Consider the following 26,542-nt stretch of genomic DNA (forward strand, 5'->3'; position numbering starts at 1 on the left):
TACTTGTAGGGGTTAGAGGACAATTTACAGAAATCGATTCTCTATTTCCATTATGTGGGACTCGGGGACTTAACTCGGGGTGTCAGACTCAGCCTTTTCACCCACAGAGCCATATCAAAGGCCCCATCCCAATTCCATACAATCCTCAGAATAAACCTTTAGGATCTATTTTCAATTTTCGTGTAGAACGTACTCAGATCAAGCAGCATGCCCAAGTTTGCCAGATACAAATCATTTTCAGAAACTGGACTTTGGAGTAGCTGACTCTAAAACTCTCGAGCTCCTTCTGCAACCCAGTACAGTGCAAGGAATGCTCTAGGAGGTGCTCTCATTCTGGTGAACTAGCACTTCCAATACACTTACTGCCCAAGTCCAGATCGCGTTCATTTGCATTAATTGCACACTGCATTCAGTTTTGCAGCACTCCTCTAGAAGAGTCTCCAGGCTGGGGATTAATTTAATGGTACAGCTCATGATGTGGAAGGCACTGGGTTTGATCTTCAGTGGGAGAGAAGAGATAGTTCTCCTTCACACTCTTTCCCATTTTCTAAAATCGTCGTAACCACAGTTTTGAAAGTGCCAGACAGGTTGTGTGTTTTAATATCCTAAACGCATAGTGCTCTTTTTAAGACAAGGACGAAAATCAAAACTGCTGGGCTTCCTACATGTACTTGCTCCAAGCTTTGAGGTTGCTGCCGCTTTGAACACAAATCCACAGCCCTCTCGGTGAAGTGTCTGCTGATGCAAGCATGTTTCCCGTTACCATGACAATCATTTGCACAGGCAAGTACCTCTGGCGGAAACGCTTCCCCAGCTCCACTACATCTCCGGCGCCTCACAACTCCCCACGCCAGTTTCTACTTCTAAATTTTGGTAAGATCTAGCACTTCAGGTCTCCTGATAACCACTCTGTAGGTACCTGCTCCGAGCCTGACCATAAGCCCAGTGCCCGTGTCCTGGCTAGGCCGGGGCGTGGCTTGCTGCAGCAGTCTCCGCCCACGGGAAGGCCGGAGCTCGCGGCCTGGGGACCTACCATCTTTATCGGTCTTTAATAGCAGTTGTTAGTAAATGAACAAAATGAGCTTCTTATTGAAAAATTACTCCTTAAGCTTGGAGACATCCCTCACCGGGGAAGAGAGCCAGTCCGGCGCTAGCCCCGACCCCTACCCAACAGCCCCCTCGAGTTCCCTGCCACCTGGCACAGCCCTTCTGTCGCTCTGTCGTCATCGCACCGCGACGGAAGTCGCTCGGGGCCGGAGCCACGCCTTCTCGGCGCGCGGCCTTGGATACCTGGCGGCCTCTGGCCTCAGGTAAGGAGAGGTCGGGTTGTACGGGCCGCCAGGTCGTTGGGCTGGCTGGAGATGATGATGGCCTCGCCATGCCGCTCTGGAGACCCCTAGGCCAACCTTGTGGGAATCCCGAGGTCGGTAGAGGTAAACTGAGGGCGCGTAAATGGGCTAGGAGCTGGTCCTGGAAATGATGTAGAATTTCAAGCTCCTCAGACTGCGCGAATTTGTCGTAGTCTTGCAGAGTATGAAAAAAAACCCTGGGCGAGGAGTCGTCAAGTCAGACTCAGCTATGATTGCAACCACGCTTGTTTTTGTTTTTTCGTCACCCTGGCAAAATTTAATATACCTTGCTAGGTTATTGAAGAGAAAATAAGAGAATGGTTGGACAGTGTTACCCAAATATTGTTTTAATATTCTTGTTTTTACTGATTTTTAAGCTTTATCCTATTCTTAGGGAAACTCATTTCTAATTCTAATAAGACGGGGCCCCAAATATACTGCTCCCTCAGAAGGTGGTGGTGGTGCTAAACTATAATAAACTGTTACCGCAAAGTGTATTCTTCCGTTAAGAGCAATTCAATACTCAAGGAGGGTTACTCACTTTTCCCAAAAATCTGCTCCCGCCCCAAATACGTCTCAAAGGTATATGTATATATATGTATATATGTATATATGTGTGTGTGTGTGTATATATATGTATGTATTATATATCCCAGTACTGCCTTGTCCCCCACTGAGGCCCTGTGGGCCCTTAAAAGTTGCTGTGGCAGCGAAGACATTTTCTTTGATGGTAAAGCATTTCCACACATTACTCACATTCCCATAAGCAAACCTAACCAAACTTATTTTTTAAAAAAAGACATGAAAGTTGAGAGAAGACTGGGAAGAAGGGAGTTACTGGGAGGGGACAAGAGTACAAAGGGAAATGGATGGTACAAACACATTTTGTGCATTCATGAAATTGTCTCATTAATAGGTGCTAATAAAAGTCTTAATAAAAAGGAATTATATCACAAAAGCCCAAGAAAAAAAATCATCAGAAACACTTAAAAATCCTACCACAGGGAAAGCTCTTCTAGATGCATCGTGCCATCCAGAAGCCAGAAAGAGAAAGATTAGTTCTTTTGGATTAATAAAATGGATGACCTGCAAAATTAAGTAAAAAAATTACTAGAACAAGACTAAAGGCAAATAAACTTTTGAAAACCTTGTTCGATGGCTGATTAGAAAATTATAAAACCCCATGGAAAAAAAATGCCTTAGAGGGCAGACAGGAAAATGAGAAGAAATACAAATGGCCAATGGCCAGTGTGGTAGTTTCCCCTTATCTGTAGCAGCTATTCTAAGGTGCCTGGGACTACAAACAGTATCAAATCGTGTGTGTGTGTGTGTGTGTGTGTGTGTGTGTGTGTGTGTGTGTGTATGTTTATTAGAACTGATAGAACTGATAATACTGGGACTGGAGAGATGGCTCAATGGTTAAGAGCACTGGCTGCACTTGCAGAGGTCCTGAGTTCAGTCCCCAGCAACCACATGGTGGCTCACAATCCTCTATAATGTGATCTGATGTCTTCTGGCATGCAGGCATACACACAGATAGAGCACTCATAAGTGAATAAACAAATAAGCAAACTGATATTACAAAGCCAAAGTTAGATGAATAAAGTTCCTCTCAAAATACCTTATTCTAGGCATACCCTTGTGGTTGAGATAATACAGTGCCTGTGTGGCATTGAATAGAGCCCTATGATACCAAGACCATCCATCAACCTGGTTGACAGAATTGGTAACTGAGTGACTAATAGCTAGGTAATATGTATAGCATAGGCTACACAAAGATATGACTCATGTCCAGGGCAAGGTAGTGTAGGATAGTGTTAAGACTTGATCATAAAAGCTTGAAGGGACATACCTTTAATCCTACTACTCAGGAGGCAGTGGCTGAGTTTGAGGCCAGCCTAGTCTACATAGCTGGTTCCAGGACAGGCAAGGACACACACACACACACACACACACACACACACACACACACACACACAGAGAGAGAGAGAGAGAGAGAGAGAGAGAGATTGTAGAATGGTTCTTATTTCTAGAACTTTCCATTTAAATTTTCAGACCATATTTAGCCTCTTGTAAAACTAGACCCCCTTGAAAAGCAAAGCAATGGATAAGGAGCCTTTGCTGTTTTGTTGATTAAAGATGACAAAGACTGGACAGCAATGGTGATGTGGAAACAAATGGTTAATGGAAATATGAGTTATCAGTGTTTTGAGGGGTCGTTTGTACATTTCTTTAACCATTCAACAGATAGTAGTCTAATGCTGCAAAATACACAGAGCACCACATTCATATGCTTTTAGGGAAATGGACAGGTGGCTCTCAGCAGTTAAGGGACATGCAGTAGGTCTGGCAGAGGACCCTGGTTTGGTTCCTAGCACTCACATCAGGTAGCATATAACTGTCTGAAGTCTGCTTCTTCTAGGGAATCTGCCTTCTGGCACGTGTACATGCACATACACATATATAAGTAAAATTTAAATGAGTGTAGCTGGGCATGTGGATGCAGACCTGTAATCCCAACATTTGGAGACAGAGGCAGGTGGGTCTCTGTGAGTTTGAGGCCAGCTTGGTCCACATAATGAGTGTCAGAACAGCCAGAGCTACATAGTGAGACCTTGTCTCAGATAGAGAGATAGAGAGATAGACATACAGACAAAACTTTAAAATGAATCTAGATAAAATTAAAAAACAAGTTTAGTTTAGTATTTTACTAGCAAAGAAAATTGAAAAAATTCATTAGGTTTATGATTGGTTTAAATAGTTGTATTATGTCCTTAAAACAGAATGCTATGTAGTTATTTGGAAAAATTGATGCATACATAAATGGTTGTCATATATACAAAGTGTTTTAGAATAGCATCCATAAATGATCTTATTTTAAAAAATAAACTGTAAGTTATGCCTAAAATAGTCTAGAGAGGTGTGCCCTACACTTGTGAGCAGTCTCGGTATAGGACAGGAGGGTGATGGTAGGCAAAGTCATGAAAGGTGGCAGGCACGAGAGCTGGTGGCACAGCCTGAGAGTTAAGGCGAGGTTCAGGCTGCATTGGGTTTGGCCATTGGTTTTCACTCTCAGCCTTTGAGAATCTTTAGGGTTTAGAGGTATGTGCAGCTGTGTGTCCTTCCCCAGCTTTAGAGGGCACTTTTAAATGCCTGCTTCTTTGGTTTGTCTTTTATCTCGAAGGTAACCATGGAGAAGGAGCTGAGGAGTACCATTCTTTTCAATGCATACAAAAAGGAGGTGTTTACCACCAACACTGGCTACAAATCTTTGCAGAAAAGACTTCGGAGTAATTGGAAGATTCAGAGGTGATCATGATCTTGGGCACTGTTTTCTGAGAGTTAATGGTGGCCTGATGGTGGACCTTGTCAATAGTTTGAAGATTAGTCAGCATATTACTAAGTTGCCTTCCAATAAAAAACAAAGGTTCATTATAATTATGCATATATAATATTTTAAGGTATCAGACAGTCTCTCCGTATTTTATACTTAACTTTGGCTAAGAGACAGACATATTTTAAGTTTGTTTAACACTTAAGCTTAGGGAAGGAAAAGTGAGAGATAAATGAAAATGTCTTTGTTTTTCAATGTGCTTTCTTTAAATGTCTTTCCCCCCTTGTGGTCACGAGGCTGACCCTCATACCCTACACAGGCTATACAAGTACTCTACCACTAAGTTACAGCTTTGGTTTTGTCTTTAGTGAGTGAAAACATGTAGTTGTATGAGGTTAAGTTAGAGCCAGGCTTTGTGGCCTGTGCCTTGGGTCTCGGCACTTGGGAGGTTGCAGTAGGACTTCACAGTCAGACTTGGCTACATCTTAAGTTTGGGGCCAGTCTGGGCTGTAAGTCTCTGTCTTAAAATATAGATAAAGTAATGGAAGAGTTGATTGAATTTGGAAGATTTCTTTGTACTTTAGGTGGGGGTTAACTTGAACTCTGCTTATTGGGAGTTTCTGAACATAGGCTATTCTAAGCTTCTGTCTCAACCTTTATGGTTCTAAATAGTCAAAAGGCTACAGTAACTCATAAATTGGCTTAAATTATGGCTCTAACTTATTTTTAAAATCACTTTCCAGCTTAAAAGATGAAATCACTTCTGAGAAGTTAATTGGGGTGAAACTATGGATCACAGCTGGACCAAGGGAAAAGTTTACTGCTGCAGAGGTAAGGAATGTTCATGCAGACACCAAGGGAGGCCAGGGGCCAGCAAGGGTCTGAAACCATGAATTTGAGAAAGTCTTATACTGTCCTATGACCATTTAAGTGGCTAGCAGATTTGAAGTATGATTTGAAGTTAATACGTTATTCATGGTGTAGGTATTTTAACAAAAATCCTTTGACTGTATTCCTTGTCTTTTCCTTTCGTAGTTTGAAGTCCTGAAGAAGTACCTTGACAGTGGTGGGGACATCCTTGTGATGCTGGGAGAAGGGGGAGAATCCAGATTTGATACCAATATTAACTTCCTTCTAGAAGAATATGGAATCATGGTTAATAATGGTGAGTGTTATCTTACCACATTTTATTTGTTGGTTTGTCGACGAGTGTGCCGCATGTACGTATGGAGTTTGGGGACAACGGGGTGGAGTGTGCCTCGTGGACCTATGGGGGTTGGAGACAACGGGGTGGAGTGTGCCTCGTGGACGTATGGAGGTTGGGGACAATGGGGTGGAGTTGGCTCTCTCCTTCCACCCTGTGGATTTCAAGGTTCAGCCTCAGGCTTTCAGGCCTGGTGGCAAGCACCCCTACTCACTGAGCCGTCTTCGGTTCGATAATTATTAAACAAAGGAATTGATTGCCTGTTTAGTATTTTATCATTGCTCTCTTGACCTGCTGGTATAGTGGGAAAAACCTCTTGGTGGGTAACATGGTTGGACATTCTGAGCTTACAGTAGACTGGACCTTTGAGAAAATGGAAGGTCTTTGGACAGAGTTCTAGTTTTGTTTTTTTTTTTGTTTTTTTTCATTACAAAATTTGAATGAGTTTCTATGTCAGGTTTGTTTCTAATCTAAAATGTATTTTCCTGTTTTGCTCCATAAGATGCTGTGGTTAGAAATGTGTATTACAAGTATTTCCATCCTAAGGAAGCTCTGGTTTCAGACGGAGTGTTGAACAGGTAAGAGTGTTGAAGCCTCCGCCCTTCACACACCCTCACTGCCACACCTTGCTTCTCAGCCCTCTTGCTTATTTATTTCTTATTCCTCAAATGATATTCTTCTAGCTTTGGAAAGCTGCTCATTTACCTTTGGTCAGGGTACCTTTCACTCCAAGAAAGAGGAAAGTCCATCCAAGTGGGATTAAACCATGTGTTACTGGAAAGCCTGGAAGCAGGGTAGCATGGAGTATGGACGGACTGAAGGAGTCACAGCATAAGGACCCCAGTGTTCTCAGATTTGCATTCCTCTTTGGGTAGCTGAAGATCTTGGTTTGTTTGTTTGTTTGTTTGTTTGTTTGTTTGTTTGTTAAAAGTCATTATTTTCCCCCTGCCCCCTTTTAAAAAGTTATTTTTAACTAGGTCTCCATTTGTAGCCCTGTCTGGCCTCAAACTTCCTGCCTTACTCTCTCCAGTACTTGAATTATAAGTGTGCGCTGCTTTAGCCAGATTCCAGCAGGTATTAACAGTTCCCTGACTCACGGCTACTTGCCACACTGTCTAGAGATAGCATAATATGATTTGGTCTCACCATTCCCTCAAGAGTAGTCCAAGGTTTGCTATTTGAGCCATCCCAGGCCCCGTGCCCACTGCGGACCGACCCTGATTTCCCCTCATGGAGACCAAGACTGAGTCAGCTTTTACTGCTATAGATCCTAACAGACGAGGGGCTTTGGGAATTAGGAAGTGAGTGTCTGAGATGGCTATATCTGATGGCTACTTCCTGTGTGGTAATTTACTCATCCCACACTTGAACTTGCTGCATGTGGGTACTCAGCTGACCTTGCTTATACAGTGTAGAATGTGGATCTCAGGTCACAGACCTTTCCTCAGGACTCAAGATGGAGGAACTGAGGGCCTGGTTATATACACCTGGGATCCCCACACTTAGTCTACTGTAGAGGACTGGTCTCATTTTGAGGCCAGCCTGGGCTAAATAGTGAGAACCAACCATACCATCCAGTGCTACATGGAAAGACTTCCTTCTCCCCTCCCTTTCCTATGTTCATTCTTGGAGAATTTCATATACTCTCCTTTGATCATATTACTCCCCTAATTCTTCCCCGAGCCACCCATCTTCTCACACCTCCCAACTTTGTGTCCTCCCTTTTGTAAGACCCTCTTCCTAAAGCACAGCAAGGGAACTGAACATTTATCTAGGTTTTTTCTCATGTTTTTTAGTCAGGTTCACATAGCCCAAACTAGCTTTGAACTCCCAATCTTTCTGCCTCTCTTCCTCACTCTCAAGTGTTGAGTGTACCACCACAGCCTGTTCATGTGTTCCTAGGGACTGAACCCAGGGCCTGGACCATGCTGGGCTAGCACTCTTTCAACTGGGCTATATCCCACCCAAGCCTGGGTTCCCGTTGTTACTGTCATTCTGTTGGTTTATTTCTGGACCTCAGACTCCATTGCTCTGTAGACCAGGCTGGCCTCCAACTCATAAGGATCTACCTACCTCTTCTTCCTGAGTGCTGAGATTAGAGGTATGCACCACCACTGCCCTGCTTTTTTGTTAGGGAGCCATTGTATACCTTTAGCCTTAGGTAGCCTAGAACTCACTCTGTAGGTCAGGTTTGACTGAAACTCAGAGATCCATCTGCCTTTGCTTACCAAGTACTGGGAGTAAAGGCCTGCACCACCATACCTGGTTCAAGCCTAATTTCTTTAAATTTTTGCAAATATCTGAGAAGAATGTAGGTTTGTGGGTATGCTTTTATCAATTTTTAAAAACCGCCAAAGTACAGAGTCCTTGTGTCTAGTACACATTTACTGTTGATAAAGGCAGTGTGATGTCCCCCAACCTTTTGCTTATTAGATTTTAATGTTTTTCTTTTAGAGAGATTAGCCGAGCTGCAGGGAAGGCTGTGCCTGGAGTCATTGATGAAGAGAACAGTGGAAACAATGCCCAGTGAGTGTTTCTGCAGCTCCCTGAGGAGGAAGGCACTTGCTCTCCCAAGAGTTGCCTTTTTCAAAATGAAGAGTTTTCTGCTTATAAAAGTAATTCTCACCAAAAGAACGCCAAACCCATTACCAACAAAAACCAAATTGGGAGCCGGAGAGATGGTTAAAAGAGCATACAGTTCTTACAGGACCTAAGGTTGGTTCTCAGCTTCCGTGTCAGGAAGCTCGCAGTCGCCTGCAGCTCAAGGCATCTGAAGTCCTGCTCTGGACTGTGGGTACTGTACACATGCATATGCACAGCTAAAACCAAAGGGAAACACTGTAATCATGATGATCTGAGGAACACAGAGGGTTATTTCTGTTGTCTTGTCCCTGTTGAGACTTACTCTGTGACTGAGTATGTGGTCAGTTTGTGGGATGAATGTTTTGTAGATAGCTGTTAGGTCTGTTTCAGTCACTGTGAGTTCCCTTATTTCTGTTTAGTTTCTGTCTGGATGACCTGTTCATTTGAGACTCAGGTATTGAAATCTCCCACTATTCATGTGTGAGGTTCACTGTATGACTTAAGCTTTAGTAATGTTTCTTTTACAAATACGGGTGCCCTTGCATTTGGGGAATAGATGTTAAGAATTGAAACATCATCTTGGTGGATTTTTCCTTTGATTGGTATGAAGTGTCCTTCCCCATCTCTTTTGATTAGTTTTCATTGGAAGTTTATTTTGACAGATACTAGAATTGCTACACCAGCTTGCATCTTGGGTCTATTTGCTTGGAAAATCTTTTTCTAACCCTTTACTCTGAGGTAATGTCTCTGGGTTGCCTCGTCTAGCTTTAATACAGGGGAGGTACCTAGTCTTACTACGACCTATATGCCATGCTTGGTTGATCTCCTTGAGAGACCTACCCTTTTCTGAAGAGAAACTGAGGAGATAGTGGATGGGAGGAGGGGAGGGAAGGAAAACTAAGGTTGGGATGTAAATAAAACAGAAACCCCGACCCATGACATAGCTCAAAAGGAAGCAAAGTAGTAATTCTGCACTGAAAATCTGTGCCCCTCCCCGAGAGGGTCATTGTATCTTATGAGGATGGAGTTTTCTAGGTCTTCCCTGAATATAATGATCTAAGTACTTTATTTTTTAAATGACGGGATTGGATTGGCTGCATTCTGACTTATCTAAGTAGTGATGGAGGTAGAGGTAATTGTCTGACCTCACATGTCTAATGTGTTGTCAGACTTAGATCCAGACCCACCTAGTAGGCGCCAGAGTCTTTTTTTTTTTTTTTTTTTTTTTTTTTTAATTTTAGACAAAGCTTTGTGTCACCGGCTGGCCTGGAACCTGCTATGTCGTGTGTGAGCTGGCCTCAGTCTCTTTGTGTCAGGCCGTGAGCACTGGGGTTTTACTTATTGTCTGTGCAGTGGGTAGACACATGTACACTAGCATGTGTGTGGAACGTAGAGAAGAGCTTGCCATTCTTACTTCTGCCCTTCTGCCATGTGTGGGCTCTGCGGATTGGAGGCAAGTGTACCTGCGGAGCCATCTCCTGCTCTGAAAACCCACTGTGAATCACTGGTGTCTGCTTTCTTACAGGGCTCTCACCTTTGTCTACCCTTATGGTGCCACATTGAGCGTCATGAAACCAGCAGTGGCTGTTCTGTCCACAGGCTCTGTCTGCTTCCCACTGAACAGGCCCATTCTGGCTTTCTATCACTCAAAGGTATTGCTTCTTAGTTACGGGGTATGGCTATGTTGTTGAAGTAAAGAACCACTTTGTGAAAGGCAGGACTCTAACCCCAGTGCGGGGGAGAGGCACACGGAGCTCTGCGAGTGCAGTTCCAGGCCAGCCAAGGGCACGTAATGATGCCCTGATTTGAAAAGAAAAAACAGGGGCTGGGGATTTAGCTCAGTAGTAGAGCGCTTGCCTAGCAAACTCAAGGCACTGGGTTCGGTCCCCAGCTCCAAAAAAAACCAAAAAAACAAAAAAAAAACCAAAATAGTTGTAGTTTTCCTGTGAAGCATTTGCTTTTAATGAGGCAGCCGCTGGAGTCTGTTTCCCCACTGAACAATTGGGTCTATTTCTTTTTTTTTTTTTTTTTTTCTGGTTCTTTTTTTCGGAGCTGGGGACTGAACCCAGGGCCTTGCGCTTCCTAGGTAAGCGCTCTACCACTGAGCTAAATCCCCAGCCCCAATTGGGTCTATTTCTATTGCTCATAATTACGATTATCACACAGAATCCCCGTATGCTTCAGATGGTCCGTTGCAGGGCTTCGGTTTTCTTCTTCTTTAAATTTTGTTTTGCCTTTATATGTATGTATGTGGTGTGGGGGATGCCTGCGCATGCATGCCCCAGGTATCTGCATGTGTGTGTGGGAATATGGCACATGTGTTCCATGGCACACAAATGGAGGTCAGAGGACGAGCTTGGAAGCTGGTCTTCACCTGGCCTGGGTTTGAGATGGTCTCGTTTCGTTCCTGCTGTGTCTGCCAGGCTAGCCGGCTCACAGAGGCCCAGGGATTTTCTTCTCTCCACCTCTACCCCGATGAGCACAGGGGAGTGCTGTGCTTATTTATGGACAGCTACCCCAGCTGGCTTTCTGTGGTGCTCACACAAGCACCTTCCCCACCAAGCGCTCTCTCCAGCTTCAGCTGCAGACGTTGACGATTTTAGTAGCAGTGTGGTGAAAGACTCGCTCACTGAGACCTAACCAACACTGGTGATCACCACTTTTTCATATTTATCAGAAAGGCAAAGATACTTTGTCATATTGTAGGGGGTGGAGGGATGGTTCAGTAGTTAGGAGCACTTGTTGCCTTTGCAGAGACCCATTCAGGTTTCAGAACCCACTTAGAGGCTCACAGCCCACTTGGGAGCTCAAACCTATCTCCAGTTCCAGGGCATCTGATGCCCTCCTCAGCCTGCAGACTCGTACATGCACTTGCTGCACATGTTTTCCTGTAGCTGAGGCACTCATGTACATAAATGAAAAATGGGTAAGTCTTTCAATAGAAATAACAGTAAAGGGAAATTGTTTTGATATTTTTTAAAAGTTAACTATCTGTGCATTGGCATTTATTGGTGTATCAGATGGATGCTGATGTGATAAATGATACAACCACTGTGTTTGGGATCTAAGTATCTGACATGGTTTTGTCACCAACAGAACCAAGGTTTTGGAAAGCTGGCAGTGCTGGGCTCGTGTCATATGTTCAGTGACCAATATTTAGATAAAGAAGAAAATAGCAAAATTATGGTAAGCTTTTTTCTTTTATCAAAGTAATGCACACTATGTAAGTATGACTTCCATATCATTAGAAAATCCTGATGAGGGTTGGAGAGATGGCTCAGCGGTTAAGAGAGCACTGACTGATCTTCCAGAGGTCCTGAGTTCAAATCCCAGCAACCACATGGTGGCTCACAACCATCTGTAATGGGATCTGATGCCCTCTTCTGGTGTGTCTGAAGATAGCTACAGTACACTTCTGTATAATAAATAAATCTTTAAATAAAAGAAAGTCCTGATAAGTATATATATTACTCATAATATGCTAAACATATTAGATGGTAGGCACTGACAATACAAAGTTGAGTCAGCCATAGCCTTGCTCACCGACAGTGACATACAGATGAGTTAATGTAGAAAAAGCATTGCTGAATTAGAGAGGTAGCTGACTCTGGGAAAGTGGTGAGGAAGAGGGGTCTCACTTGTAAATTGAGTAGCTTAAGCTCAGAGATGTGGTACATACAATTTCAGCATATCCCTCTTGAGCTTATAAATAAATGAGCTCTAAATAAATGGTTATTTTATTTGGCTTTGACAATTACTGGGGGGTCATCCCCTAATCTACTATTCTAACTGCAGGCCTGGCTACCTCCCCAGCGGTATACCCCAGATACTGCTGTTTCTCCTGGCCTTGTGCTCATGGTTCCTCTCCCCTGTGGTGGCTTCCTCCTTCTCTCTTGTTCTTTCTCTTTTCCCTTCCTCCAACCAGGTCACTCCAAACCTTTAGTCCCCCCAACCTCCCCCCCCCAATTGGCTGCAGGCAATTTGATTTAACCCATAGTTATAAATCTAGGAACAAGGTTTGTACAACAAAAGCTTGTAAATAGGAGAAGTCACTCAATAAAAGCTTGTAAATGTGAGAATTTAGCATTACAGTACATAGCCTTTGACTAACCTCCAGAGCTCTGCTGGGGTTTCACCACTGTCGGGGTGGTACTCAGACCACCCTCTGTTGTGTGGAAGGTAGACAGGGAGAGGCCAACCGGAGGCAGGCAGGCAGGCAGGCAGGCAAGGATGCCAACTAAATGAAGGTGGTGACTAGTGAGGTGGTGAGGGTGGCAGCCTGGGTAGCAAGAGTTATGTATAGGGCTGATCACTGATGAGGAACCAAGTCAGTGTGGCTTTGCTATCAGCGTGGCGGGAAGAGCTCATGGCTTGTGAGGATGATAATGGGGAAGCAAGTATTTTCCTAGAACTGCTAGACCTGAACACTGGAACTGTAGCAACTCACCTGCCAGAGGAGGGTGTGTGCCTGGACTCTGCTAGTGGAATGAGCCCTTCTAGTCTTACAGTAGTGGGAGGTGGATTAACGGGTCTGCCTGGAGCTCCAGTGACTTTCACTGTGTTCTGAAACCTAAATGTTTGCTTTTGAAGGCTGGGTGTGTGTGTGTGTGTATATATATAGTATGTATGTATATATATTATATATATGTATATATAGTATGTATATATGTATATAGTATGTATGTATATATAGTATGTGTATATAGATGATTTTGTCATATTGCAGTTGCCAGAGATGAAAAGGTGTGTTTTTAAAAGTTTAGACTATCACAGTAAACAGAGGTGATTTTAGGATTGTGAACGTTTAGTAAGTTTGGACTTGTTACATGTTAGAATGCTCTGAGGTAAGTGGTAAGTGTCTGATAATAAAGGGAGCATTAGACTGAAGAACACCCATTAGCTGGCATACTCTTCTGTTTTATTGGGTTCTTATTACCTACCACACTTCTAACTTTCTCCACCCAAATCCCTTCCAACCCCGAACACTAGTTAGAAGAGAAAGGTTAGAGGGGAAAGGGTGTGTAGAATACTTTAGACTACTTCCTGTTGATTTAGGGGTGTCAGGTTCCTTGGGGCAAATCCAATTTTCTCGTTAGGATATCTCCAGTTTCTTCTTCTCTCTTTACTCATGACCACTTGACAAACCACAGCAAGAGGAACCAGCAGCAGAAGGAGCAGCAGCCGCCAGGACCTCTTGGGGCTCTCCCATTTATCCCCTCAACAGAGTCCCCACAATTAAACTATCTGCAGCTGGCACAGATCACATCCCTGCTAGTGCAGGAGGCAAATCATAACCACCTGCTGTGAAGCAGCCTCTTATCCCAGACCTACGATTAAAACTAAATTCTCACATAACATGACTGGGTTTTTAAACCAACATTCTCACTAGTTTCACAAGATTTTACCAATAGAAGGCTGATCATCCTATTTTGAATTTTCATTGTCCCCCCCCCCCCCCCCGCCATGATTATTCTGTCTGGCCTGACCTTCAGCATTCCCACGTAGCTAGGGCTCTAACTATATTTGTCCTCTCAAATGCAGGACGTTGTATTCCAGTGGCTTACAACAGGAGACATCCACCTAAATCAGATTGATGCTGAGGACCCAGAGGTAGGAGACTGAACCATAGAAGACTGAAGTGGAAAATGGGGTCAGCCTCTTAGAAACACTTCCAAAGGAACAGAAAGATGTCTCTTAACTCACCCCTAAGACAGTTGGAAGAGGGGCTAGGGAGATGGCTCAGAGGTTAGGAGCACTGACTGCTCTTCCAGAGGTCCTGAGTTCAATTCCCAGCAACCACATGGTGGCTCACAGCCATCTGTAGTGGGATCTGATGCCCTCTTAAATGTACTCACATAAATAAAAGAAAGAAAGAGATGCTACTTGGGGACTATTTAATTAGTAATAAGATTGATTGAGTGCTTCCATATAAACACCAGGATTTAACGCTTGCTCTCTGGAAGATTGCTCAGCTAAAGGGATGTTGCCAAGCCTGACAGCCTTAGTTCAGTCCCAGGAATCCACATGATGGAAGGAGAGTGCCAGCCCCTACATATTGTCCTCTTACTGCCACGTGCACGCCTTGGCACAGGGGTCCCCACTCATACAATAAATAAACAAAGTGCAAAATAAATGCAAAAAGAGAGCAAGTTAGGACAACTAGTCATCGGGGAGCACTCTGATGTTTCTGTTTGGATGTCTAAGCCTTGAAAACTTTCTGAGCTAGGATTTCATGGAAGGCCTGTTTGCCCTCTCTGAGCTGTGTGCTGGGATGTGTCATGGTGGCGTTAGCCTCCTTGTCAGTACTCTCACTCTGCCCACCATCCTATCAGAGACTCAGTCTCTAAAGAGGTCACATGTTGCTGGGAAGGGCATTTATCTGCTTATTTTTTTATTTTAAAAAAGTTTGAGGATTGGGAGAGGTTGTTTGCTTGTTTTCCTTTTTTTGTTTGTTTGTTTGTTTGTTTTGTTTAGTCTGGGTTTCATGGCATAGTCTTGGCTAACCTGGAACTCAAAATGGAGACTATCCTCGAACTCACAGAGAACCTCCTGCCTCTGCCTCTCAAGTACTGGGATTAAATTGATCCTAGGGCTACAGAAAAAAAAAAAAAGTGAATATATCTTATTATTCCTATAATGCTCAGTCTAATCTCCTGTGCTAAAGCTAAAGATTTTGTGAAACAGGTCTAGCTGTTTGGTTTGTTTGTTTCGTGGTGGAGTTTCCTATATGCTAAGCTTTCAATGTCTGACCATCCATCGGGGTCCTTCAGATGACCAGAGCTTTTGTTGTTCTTTATTTGAGATGGAATGTCCCTGTATGCTCAGTGTTTGTCTTGAGCTCACAGCAGCCTTCTTGTCTCAGCCTCCTGAGTGCTGAGATCACAGGCTGTTCTGTCACATCTGGCTCCATATCAGGGCTTTTTTGTTTGTTTAAGTTTCATACGTTTTTTGGTTGGATAACCAGTTAGGGAGCTCAACCTTGGGACCAGCTAATTCTCCTGCTCTCTGCCGTTCTTTGTTAGAGATGGGACCCTGTAGGATTTGCCCCTTCCAAATGACCAGTCTATTGGTCTTGTCACCATTCAGGTCTTATTTAGGTTGCTACTTTGTTGAGGAACCAACAAAGTCATAGCTTCTTACAGTCTTCTGCTCCCTCCTCCTGGAGCTTCCCTGAGCCTGAGCGCAGTTTTAAACTATTTCAGAGTGATGAGGTTACAGGCATACAGTAATAGGTGATGCATTCACATAGTTCTGAGTTAAGAAGATCATCCACGGTGAACAGCCTTTCTTCTGTCTTTCAAGCATGCCCTTTTAGCATTTCCCTCACATGACATCAACTATAATGTCCCATAGGTTCTTCAGAGACAGTTGATACTTAGGTAGGCTCCTCTATGTGTGCACTCTCCTTCCCTCGTCTTTTATGCAGGTGATATTGCACACATTGTAAGTACACTATTTCACACCTTTAAAATTACTGTTGGAGCTAGACGTGATGGCATATACCTGCGGTTCCAGCATGCAGGAGACGGGAGCAGAGCCAGAAGAAGGCATCATGGAGCTGCAGCCACCTGACATGGGTGCTGGAACCAAATTCCAATCCTCTGAAAAGCTCTCAGCACTGAGCGGTGTCTTCCCTTGTTCATAGCGCACTGCATTTAACAGTGTCCTGTTGAGATGGAGATCCAGAGTGGAGATTTTGATTCTCCTGGTCTTTTACCATTACCGACTCAGAGTACATGTCAGCTCTGATTCTGAGCAGTGCTGGGGATATCCTTGGCTAGGGGAGAAGGACTTAGATGTGATGTGCAATGGGAGAAAGCAGGCCCAGCCCAGATGCGGGCGGTGTGTATGTTGTAGTGGGGGTTTATGAGCTTTCTCTTATCACTTCCAATTTCTCACTATAATAAAAAATAAAAAAGCTGTTCATTAAAAGGAGAATTGTTTTTGACAAAGTTGAAGTGATTACAAAGGATGTTGATGGATAAAGGTGGAGATGTGAGTACCTTTGAGAGCAAGAGTTGACTGCCAAGAATTGAAGAATGACCATGACAGTAAAGGGATACAGTCAGTCAGCCTGCCTCCAGCTGCGTTCACGGCGTGAGTCATTGGAGACTTGGACTCTGCCGGCCCAGCGAGCTTTGTTCTTTTCTGCATAAAGTGGTGGCTGATGGAAGGTTCAGTTGTCAGTGATGACTAGTGGGGGGATCTCTCGGCAAGCAAATAGAGTTTCTGTAGATTGAGACTCAAGATGGTAGATGCTCGACAGATTAAACTCCCATTTACTTGTGCTGAAAGGAACTCTCTCTTGGCTTTTAGATTTCCGACTACACGATGGTGCCAGACACAGCCACCCTTTCAGAGCAGCTCCGAGTGTGTCTCCAGGAAGGCGATGAGAACCCCCGTGACTTTACCACCCTCTTTGACCTGTCCATTTACCAGCTGGACACCACCTGCCTCCCCAAGGTCATCAAGTTAGTACTGAGGCTGCCTGGGCTGTCCACTGCACTCCACTCTGTTTGGCTTGAAAACACGAGGGTGGCGATAGTAGTTAGGTCACACAGGTGTAGCAGGATGACATTCTCAGATCTGTGGAAGCCAGTAAGGAAATTGGTGTTGGGTGTATGGATGACATAGGAGAACTGCTTTTGGTTTCAATTCTCTGTGTTCCAGGAACTGTAGGGCATTAGAGAGCCAAGCCGTTAACACTTTGCCAACAGCTTTTCTGGGTTAACAGAGTCCTGGTTCCAGGAACTTAGTAACAGATGTGTGTGGTTCCTTAGAAGCACTTAAACATGTCAGAAACCGCTGAGGCTCTTGGGGCTTGTTCATCACAGCCTATTAGGCACATGCTGGTGGCCTCTTTCTCCTGGAGATCCTTTAAAGCTCAGCTACACTTCCTAGCTCCACCCATCAATATTCTTCATCTACTTAGTTAGTGACAGACTGGTGTGGATTGTGTGTACAGCTTGGTGCAAAAGCGCCCACCTAACACGTAAGGCTCTCAGTTCTATTCCTGATACTGAAAAAAAAATGTTTTGTCTGGTTTTGGAAAACAGATTAGAGCATGCACTTGTGCTAGAGGTCTTTCCTAGTTTCTCAAAGATTGGACCCTGGCCCTGCATCTCAACTGTTCCCTTGCCAGGACTTAGACCACATGGGAAAATTTCCAGGCCTTTGCTTAGACAATGGTGCTTGCCCCAGAGTGCCCTATCCCAGTGGATTCAGTTCCTAAAACCATTCTCATCCCAGACAGCATGCAGAGCACAGCTTAGCAGACACAGGTTAAAGAAGCACTGTTGAGCAGGATGTGCTGGTCCAGCCTTGGAATATCAATCAGCATGGGCTGTGGAGAGCCTGGAGGAGGAAGACTGAGTTCAAACTCAGCCCAAGCTACATAAGGAGAGTCATCTTGCCTGTCCTTAAAAAATCAGCCTTGGTACCTAGGAAGCACAAGGCCCTGGGTTCGGTCCCCAGCTCCGAAAAAAAGAACCAAAAAAAAAAAAAAAAAAAAAAAAAATCAGCCTTGGAAGCTACTTCAAGTCCCCACACCTATTACCTTCAGGAATTATGCCACAGTCTAAAAAGTGTCTTGAGGCCTAATAAAAAGAGTTGAGTACAGGGTCAAACATGTGGCATGTAGGAGGCAGGTGTCTTCTCTTCTTGGGAATGTGTCCTTTTTACTATACGTAACTACGAGCTCACGCAACTCCTAGTCCACTTTGACTTTTCTCCTTATTCTGTTCCTTCAGTTGTTTGAGGCGGTGTCTGATTTGTCTTGAACCCATAATCCTCATTCCTAGGACAGGCTCTCCCTCTGGTCCTGAGAATACGGAGGCAGTGATTGGCAGCAGTAACTCAGCTGATCACCTCTCCACAGACACAGACCTCACTCCTGCCTCAAGTTGTCCCTCACTGGCATGTGCTTCTCTCACTTAATTTTGAAAGGCCACAGATATGAATCACATGTTCATGTGGGGCGAGGCACAGAGCTGCCAGGCCTATTCACATTTATGAGACTGGGATAGGAGGATTACATGTTCAAGACAAGTGAGAGTCTGTCTCAAAAAACCCAAGTGAATAGAAAAAGGAGACAGAGTAGACTGGACTAGGAGTTAGCTTGCAGAATTACCTTACAGTACAAAAAGACAGTGAAGACAGAGCAGAAGCCATAGCAGTCCCTTGAGCTTGGCCCTTGAGTCTCTAATGCCCCCTCACTGTTCTCCAGTGCGCTGTGACGATGAAGGACTCTAGCCCCGTCTGCCTAGTCTGCTGCCTCCTTAAACTCTTTTTCTTAAAATTAATTTTACTTTGTGCTGCAGGTCAGCCTAAAACTTAAAATGTAGCCCAAGCTGGCCTTGAATGACCTTTCTGCCATAGCCTTTTGGGTACTGGGATTACAGTCACGGGCTACACATGCCTGACTCAGCTTAGGATACTTTTCAAGGTAACTTCCCCCTCTCTCTTACTCAGACTCCTCTGACCAGCCCTACTTCAGCCCCCTTTCTGTCTCTCTACCCTTGGTTGGTGTTTTTCATACTACTCACCGATACCTGGTGCGTTACCTGGTGTTCTGTGTGCCCTGTGTCTCTTCTCTAGAGTCTAAGTCTCAGAGGAGCCTCCTTGGTTTCTTGTTGCCACAGTGCTTGTGTCTGGTCCACAGCAGACATGCAGTGAGTACTTGTGAGGAAAGTGAACACATGAGAGTTCATATCCTCAGTGTGCTCACTCACCAGAAGCAGTTCATACTGGACCACTGTCTCCAGTAGGGAAAACAAGTCAGGAAATGCCGTGAGCCACAGGGCTCACAGTGCACCTGGATAACGACCAAAGCCCGATGGGATTAAACGGCAAAGGGAGCTCTCTCAGCTCAGACAGGACTGTGGGAGTGAAGAGAAGGGTCTTTAAAGATGACTCTGGAGAGTAGCACTCTTACATTACTTTTCCTTGCTATTACATTTTATCTGGTTTTGTATGTTATAGTTTGGTTTCTGTTTCTGTGATAAGCACATGACCCAAAGCAGCTTGGAGAGGAAGGGGTTATTTAATCTTACCCTTCCAAGTCACACTTCACCACTGAGGGAGGTCAGGGCAGGAGCTCCAGAAAGGAGTTTGAAGCAGAAACCACAGAGGAATGTTTTTCTTTTTTTTTTCTGGCTTGCTCCCTCTGGCTCATGCTCAGCAAACTTGCTTTTTAAAAAAAAAAAAAAAAGTCTGGACATCAGGGCTGGAGAGATGGCTCAGTGGATAAGAGCACTGACTGATCTTCCAGAGGTCCTGAGTTCAAATCCCAGCAACCACATGGTGGCTCACAACCATCTGTAATGGGATCTGATGCCCTCTTCTGGTGTGTCTGAAGACAGCTACTATACATAATAAATAAATAAATAAATCTTACAAAACAAAAAAACCCTGGACAGTGTGCTCAGAGGTTGGTATAGTCCAGAGCCGGCTGGGACTTCCTTTATCAATAGCGTGTGTGTGTGTGTGTGTGTACAACTTACAGGAGTCATTCTCTCTTTCTACTGTGTGGATTTTTTTACCTGTTGAGCCATCTCATCAGTCCAGAACAGGTGTTTTGTTTGGCTTTCTGGAAGCAGTGAGGCCTCACATGTGTTGGCCCTGTTACTGAGCTGTTTTCCAAGCCCTTTAGAACGACAGACACACTTTGTGCGTTTTTTGCATAGTGTTGATGTGCCCACAGTGTGAGCAGTTAGCTGTGCTTTACCAGGTCTTACCTGTATTCCCATGTTTTTGTCTTTTCATTATCCCAGGGCTCACGAGGAACTAAATGTGAAGCATGAACCACTGCAGCTCGTCCAACCTCAGTTTGAGATGCCGCTGCCAGCCCTTCAGCCTGCGGTGAGTGTGTCATGGGTGCCTGCTGCAGAGCTCCACTGCTTGCCCTCCCTGTGGGCCTTTGTACTGTGCATGGCACCCTCATGGAGTTCTAATGCTCGACCTCTAAGCACAGTCAGACACCACATCTGTTAGCCTGCTGTAGGAGCTTCCATGTGGGAAAGTGCCCAAGCCTCAGAGCATGGACTTTCCTGGCTATTGAACCTTTCCATCTTGAGGGTATGGGGTTGGAAGGCATATATGAGACTGCCTGAGTGCCCTAGTCACTTTTCTATTGCTGTGAAGAAACACTATGACCAAGGCAACTTATGAAAGAAAGCACTGTGTTGGGAGCTTGCTTACAGTTTCAGAAGGCGAGTTCATGACCATCATGGTAAGGAGTGGCAGTCTGCAAGCAGACATGGCATTGGAGCAGCAGCTAAGAGCTTACATCTGATCCACAAGTAGGAGGCAGAGAGCACAAGACCAGGCCTGGTGTGGGCTTTCAAACCTCAAAGCTAACCCTCAGCGACAGACCTCCTCCAACAGTGGCGTACCTCCTAATCCTTCTCAATGTAGTTCCAGCAACTAAGGACCCAGGACACCAGTACATGAGCCTGTGGTTGCCATTCTCATTCAGATCACCACACTGGGCAATGAGGTTGAAAGTCTTTGAGATGCCTTCCCAGGCATTGGGCACTCAGACCCTTAGTTTGATTTTAACAGCCTGGGGGCAGCTGCAGACTTGCTGAGGAGACTCGAACAGCCATGTTCACCCTAGAGGACACTGATGACAGACCAGAAACATGATTCCACCCAAGTCTACTTTAGTAAACCAGAGAGATTTTTAATCAGTTACTTACATGAGCATGGTGAGGAGTTATTCACAGGAGGGCAGGGAAAGGGTGACTTCTCAGCGAACTGCATCTTGGAGTGTCTGCCCAAGGAAGTTCCACCTGAGAGTAACATCCACCTTTCCCCACATTCTATTGTTAGTTTAACCTCCAGATAGATTGGTGAGTCTTGTAACTTCATGAGCTTCCTACACCTTGTAAGTTTCCTGACTCCTATGAGTCTTTGTTTTCCTTTCTTGGGGTAATGTTTCAGTTGAGAAGCAACAGCTATAGAACAACAGCCATCTGTACAGCATTAACTGAACGTTCACTATCTTTTCCTAGCCCCATACATTCTGGGATCTTTTTGTTTGTTTGTTTGTTTGTTCATCTTTTTTTAGGGGAAGGGTTGTTCGTTTTTCTGAACTTGCTTTGTAGACCAGGTCAGCTTTGAACTCAGATCCACCTGTCTCTGCCTCCCTAGTTCTGGGCTTAAAGGTACGCACACATTCTGGGATTTTAAAGAGCTCGTTGGTCAGTTTGCTAGCTTGAAATTGGTGATGCTGATGCTTATATCCTAAAAAACGGCAGATCCTACAGGTCAGGTTACTTGTCATGAGAGCTGGTAGTTACCAGTTCACTTATGGTCCATACCTAGGAATGTTAAGTTTAGCCCTTTCTTTGCTAATATACATGTGCTTCCCCAGTGACTTCTGTTCCTAAAGAACACGTAAGAGCTAGCTGACTGCAGTGATGTACGCCTGTAATTCAGGACTGAGGAGGCTATGGCAAGAGGCTCGGAAGTTTGGGGCCACCTTGGGATGGATGGATGAATGGATGGATATATATATATATATCAAGATCCTGTCTCAAAACCAGGAAAGACATGAGTGTGTAGGAACAAGTTGTGACATCACCACACAGCCCTGAGTGCCAGGCTTGGCTGAATTCATGCGCTGTTATAGTGGCTTGGTCAGTTTGTGGTGTGGTTAAAGCTGGTACTGCTTGGTTGCTTACTGAAGATTCAGCCGTACTTGGGCCTAATGGATGAAATGATGAAGCGGGACAGTTCCTCACAGGCAATGGGCTCAGTCAGTTTCTCATTACTTGTGCTCGCATCACTGCTAGGCTCTGAGAAACTCTTGGCTGAAAGACTGCATCTCCCCTAGGTCTTCCCTCCAAGTTTCCGGGAGCTGCCACCCCCTCCCCTGGAGCTGTTTGACCTAGATGAAACATTCTCTTCTGAGAAGGCACGCCTTGCTCAGATCACCAACAAGTGTGAGTACTGGCCGGTTACATTGTTTCTCTTATGAATTTTATTTACCACAAACCTCTGTGACTTGCTCAAAGAGAAAGCTTAAAGATGGTTCCAGCAGAACTGAATCTGGGTAGATGGATGAAGCTGAGCATGTCTTCATTGCATGGGAATGTGGTCCTCTGAGGTCAGTTCATCCAGAGCATTCCAGCATGGTGCCGAGAACTGAAGGGTCACTTTTGACCCCCTTAGCCTCTTAGTTCCGATGGACTAAATGACCCACGTTGAATACTAACCCTGGTGTCTACCTGGTAGACCTGGGTCACTGGTCACAGGAACATTTAGATTAGAAAGATTCACAGGCTGGCAAGATGGCTCCACAGGTAAAGGAGCTTGTAGAGAAAGTCGGATTACCTGAGTTTCAGTCCTGGAACCCTTACAGGTGAAAGGAGAGAACCAACTCTATAAATTTGTCCTCTGACCTCCACATGTGTGCCATGTACAAACCACTGCCCCAGCACACACATTCAGGTAATAATAATAAAACAATTAAGTATCGTTTTAAAAAACAAGAACAGAAAAAGGAGTCAGGGCCAAAAGACTTCTGTAGACTTCAAATTGGAGTGTCTTTCTGCCTGTTGGTCCTCCTGATAGGCTCTACTTCTAACACAGCAAAAAAGCCTGCACTCAAATGGCAAGAGAGATAAAATTAACCATCCACTGCAAGCAGTGGTCCCACTCCTAAAAATACAATTTAAGAAAAAACATAAGCATACACAGATGAAATTATTTATTTTAAAAATGCAGCGAGCTGTACATTGTAATGATGTCTTTAACCCCAGCACTCAGGAGGCAGAGGCAGACAGATCTGTGAGTTCCAGGACAGTCAGAACTATGTGAGAGACCCCATCCCTCAAAGAAAAAAGAGCAACGAACTTGGGAATAGGCCTTCATGGCAACTAGCAAAGGAATGGGAGTCACTTGTCTCATATTTAATCTGTGGTATGGAGCTTGGTGTAAGAACAGCTCACATATTCCCAGCACTCAGGAGGCTGAGACAGGAGGATCACTGAGTTTAAGGCCAGCCTTGGCTCCAGTGTGCTATCCTATCTCAAGAAGAACAGTAATGACTACACAACTTAGATCTAGGAATACTAGGAATGGCTTTATAGAAGACTGTTGTTATGACAGGTAAATTTTTCTTTGTATTTTTCTAATTTTCTGGGGCCGAGATGAGGGTTGAGATGGTTTCATATAGCTAACCGAGACTGACTTTAAACTCCGACTTCTCTGTATCCATCTCCCATCAGGCCCTGCTTCTTTTTGGCTTTTTATATATTAGCGATTTTGAAACTTTTTTTTTCTTTTCTTTTTTTCGGAGCTGGGGACTGAACCCAGGGCCTTGCGCTTGCTAGACAAGCGCTCTCCCACTGAGCTAAATCCCCAGCCCCTTATTTTTGGCTTTTTGAAACAGGGTTTCATAGTATATTATAAACTGGCTCTTGAACCTCAGCTGGGCCACTTCAGCTGGCCTCAAATTCATGACACATGTTCTAGCCTCCCCAACGTTGTGAGGACAGGTATGAGCCACCTTGTGTCATGCCCTGCTGTTCTCTGATAATGTACAGTAAATGGTGGGGTTTTGTTTCTGTTTATTAAGGATTGAACCCACAACCTCACTTTTCTCTAATCGTCTTATGATAAATGCAGTCCTCCTCCCTGGGGGCTGGATATTGGATCCCAGTACTACTGCAGTGCAGTGCTCTACCACTCAGCCATGGCTCTGGTCTGGTTCTTTTATGTGCCAGAGTCATCCTGTGTCACCTAGGCTAGGCTCAGATTTGTAATCCTCTTTTCCCAGCCTCCCAAATGTTGGGATTCTGGGTATGTACCCCTGTGGTCGGCATAAATGTTACTTTAAACTTTGTATCTGACCTTTTCACTGTGGCCTTTGGATTTAGGACCTGGTGCCCTGAGTCCCTTCGGTCGTTGTTGTGCTTTGTGGTGCACCAGGCTTGACTAGCGGTGGGGAGGCTAGAACAGACCAGGCTGGGCTTACCGCCTCCCTCCTGTGATCCCGGCACTCAGGGAACTTGTCTAAGGAGGAAGACTGGTACAGGCTTGAGGCCAGCCTGGGCTATGATATGAGACTGTCTCACTGAAGAATGACAAAATATGTCACCCTTGCCCTTATCTATGAAAGCAGCACATCCATGATGACATCACTGTAGGAAGAACTGAGTAATGAACAGAAGGGAACACTTCAAACACAATGTCTGAATTCGGGCAAGAGTGGAAGTTAAGGGATAACCAGACTGTTCTGTGTTTAGGTACTGATGAAGACCTGGAATTCTATGTCAGGAAGTGTGGTGACATTCTTGGAGTAACAAGCAAACTTCCAAAAGATCAACAGGATGCCAAACATATCCTTGAGCACATCTTCTTCCAAGTGGTGGAGTTCAAGAAACTGAACCAGGAGGCCCACTGAGGTGGCAGCCCTTCAGGTGATGTTACCCACTGTTGGCAACCTTCATTAGTTCTTCAGTGCTTACTAAGTGTCTCCCAGATGAGCAACAGATGATGATCCCTTCGAGAATAGAACTCCTGTTCTAGCTGGAGGGTCCCAACAAACAGTACCAAAATATGTAAGCAAACACTTAGATACCAGGTAAGTGCCCTGGTATAGAAACAATAGAGCCAGGCCGGAGGGATCTAGTGTGCCAGCATTCAGCAGAGTGAGCAGAGCTGGCTCAGAGTCTGCTGTGCTGTCTGTGTCAGAGCCTTCAACAGCACTTGTGTGACACGTGGTTGCTGTCTGTGGTCGTGAGCAGAGTCCGTCCTGGAGTGTGAGAACTTCATCCTGGGCTTAGAATCAGCCTTCAGGCCGGCTAACCCCACTTGTCCAGCTAACGGTGATTCTGAATGTCGAATTAATGTTCCAAATACCAAAGAGTTCCTATTTCAGGCTCGGACCTGAAATAAAATGAAATTCTGTTTCCTGTCTCATCCTGGAACGTGACGTTGATGTGGCTGAAGGGACATTCCAGAACTTCCGAGGACTATAGAGCAGCTTCTGCCCGCCGAGCTCTGTGCTTCTGAATTCTTCTCACGAAAGTATCTGTACTTGGTTTTCTCTAACGCTGTGGATGGTTTGCCCATCCTCTGTAGTGCCAGATGGAAGAGATGATTCATTTGCTTAAATTAAATCTGTGATTGAACTTTTGTAATTTATAAAACAGTTGTCATTGATATCCTTTTTCTCATTCCTGCTCAAGATTATCTTATTGAAGACACACCTAGTGCTTGAGCTCTCTTGAGTCCTGTGCAGACTTCAGGGCTGGTTCAAAGTCAGAGGAGAGCCCAGCAGGAAGTAACTGCTCAAGCTAAAGCCGGCCTCATGGACTAATTAGAGACAATACAAAGCAAGGCACGCGGGTGGCACATGCGTTTCATCCCAGGACATTTTGAGAGCCAAGCATGATAGCATATGATGGTAGTCCCAGTATTTGAGAGACTGAGGCAGGAGAATTGCCAGCCTGAGCTATGGAGACCTTGTTTCAAAAAGAAGAAAGTGGGGTAGGAGAGATGGCTCAGTGGTTAAGAGCACTGGCTGCTCTTACCAGATTTCCAATTCCCAGCACTCAAAAGGTGACTCATAGCCATCCATGACTCCATTCCAGGGTGATCTCTCTCCCTCTTCTGGCCTTCATGGATGTGGGGCACACACACGGTGCTCACATCTACATGTAGGAAAAACACACAAAATAAAATAAATCTAACAAACGTAATTCAGCACATGGGGGACAGTTCAGGTGTTAATATATATGGCAGATGTGACAATGGCATTATACAGTGAAATATTTAGGAGACAAGCACTTTTACACTGATCTGCACCCATCCTCTCTCTACTGCCTTAAGTCAGAACCAGTGTGGCTCCTGTCTGTGGTCAGGCACTTACGAGACTGAGGAAAAGGACTGCTGAGGGCTGAGAGGAGCCTGTCATACCAAGTTAACTCCAGGCCAGCCTGGGCCATCCAACACACCCCTAACTATGAAGACCAGGCTGGCCCCACAAGCTACCTTTAAATATCAGCGAGTACAGTGTAGCACCCATGTAAGCATACCTCCTTGGGAGACTGAGGCAGGAGG

General features: G+C 44.8%; 1 protein-coding gene across 6 annotated transcripts; it reads left to right on the forward strand.

The window, feature by feature from the left end:
* The first annotated feature begins 1,245 nt into the window (after window positions 1-1,245).
* Window positions 1,246-25,629, forward strand: Ift52 (intraflagellar transport 52). 6 transcript variants are annotated; one of them, XR_015683223.1, is made up of 13 exons: window positions 1,246-1,423; window positions 4,534-4,658; window positions 5,427-5,514; window positions 5,719-5,848; window positions 6,390-6,465; window positions 8,342-8,413; window positions 9,996-10,122; window positions 11,567-11,656; window positions 14,012-14,080; window positions 16,787-16,933; window positions 20,242-20,329; window positions 22,308-22,416; window positions 24,724-25,629. XR_015683223.1 is itself a non-coding variant. In XM_087653465.1 (13 exons), the coding sequence occupies exons 1-13, from the start codon at window positions 1,379-1,381 to the stop codon at window positions 24,879-24,881; spliced, it is 1,332 nt and encodes a 443-aa protein (XP_087509591.1). In that variant the 5' UTR covers window positions 1,246-1,378; the 3' UTR covers window positions 24,882-25,629.
* Window positions 25,630-26,542: the final 913 nt, after the last annotated feature.

The sequence above is a fragment of the Rattus norvegicus genome, chromosome 3 (assembly GCF_021556685.1).
Source record: "Rattus norvegicus strain SHRSP/BbbUtx chromosome 3, alternate assembly SHRSP_T2T, whole genome shotgun sequence".
Taxonomy (NCBI): Eukaryota; Metazoa; Chordata; class Mammalia; order Rodentia; family Muridae; genus Rattus; species Rattus norvegicus.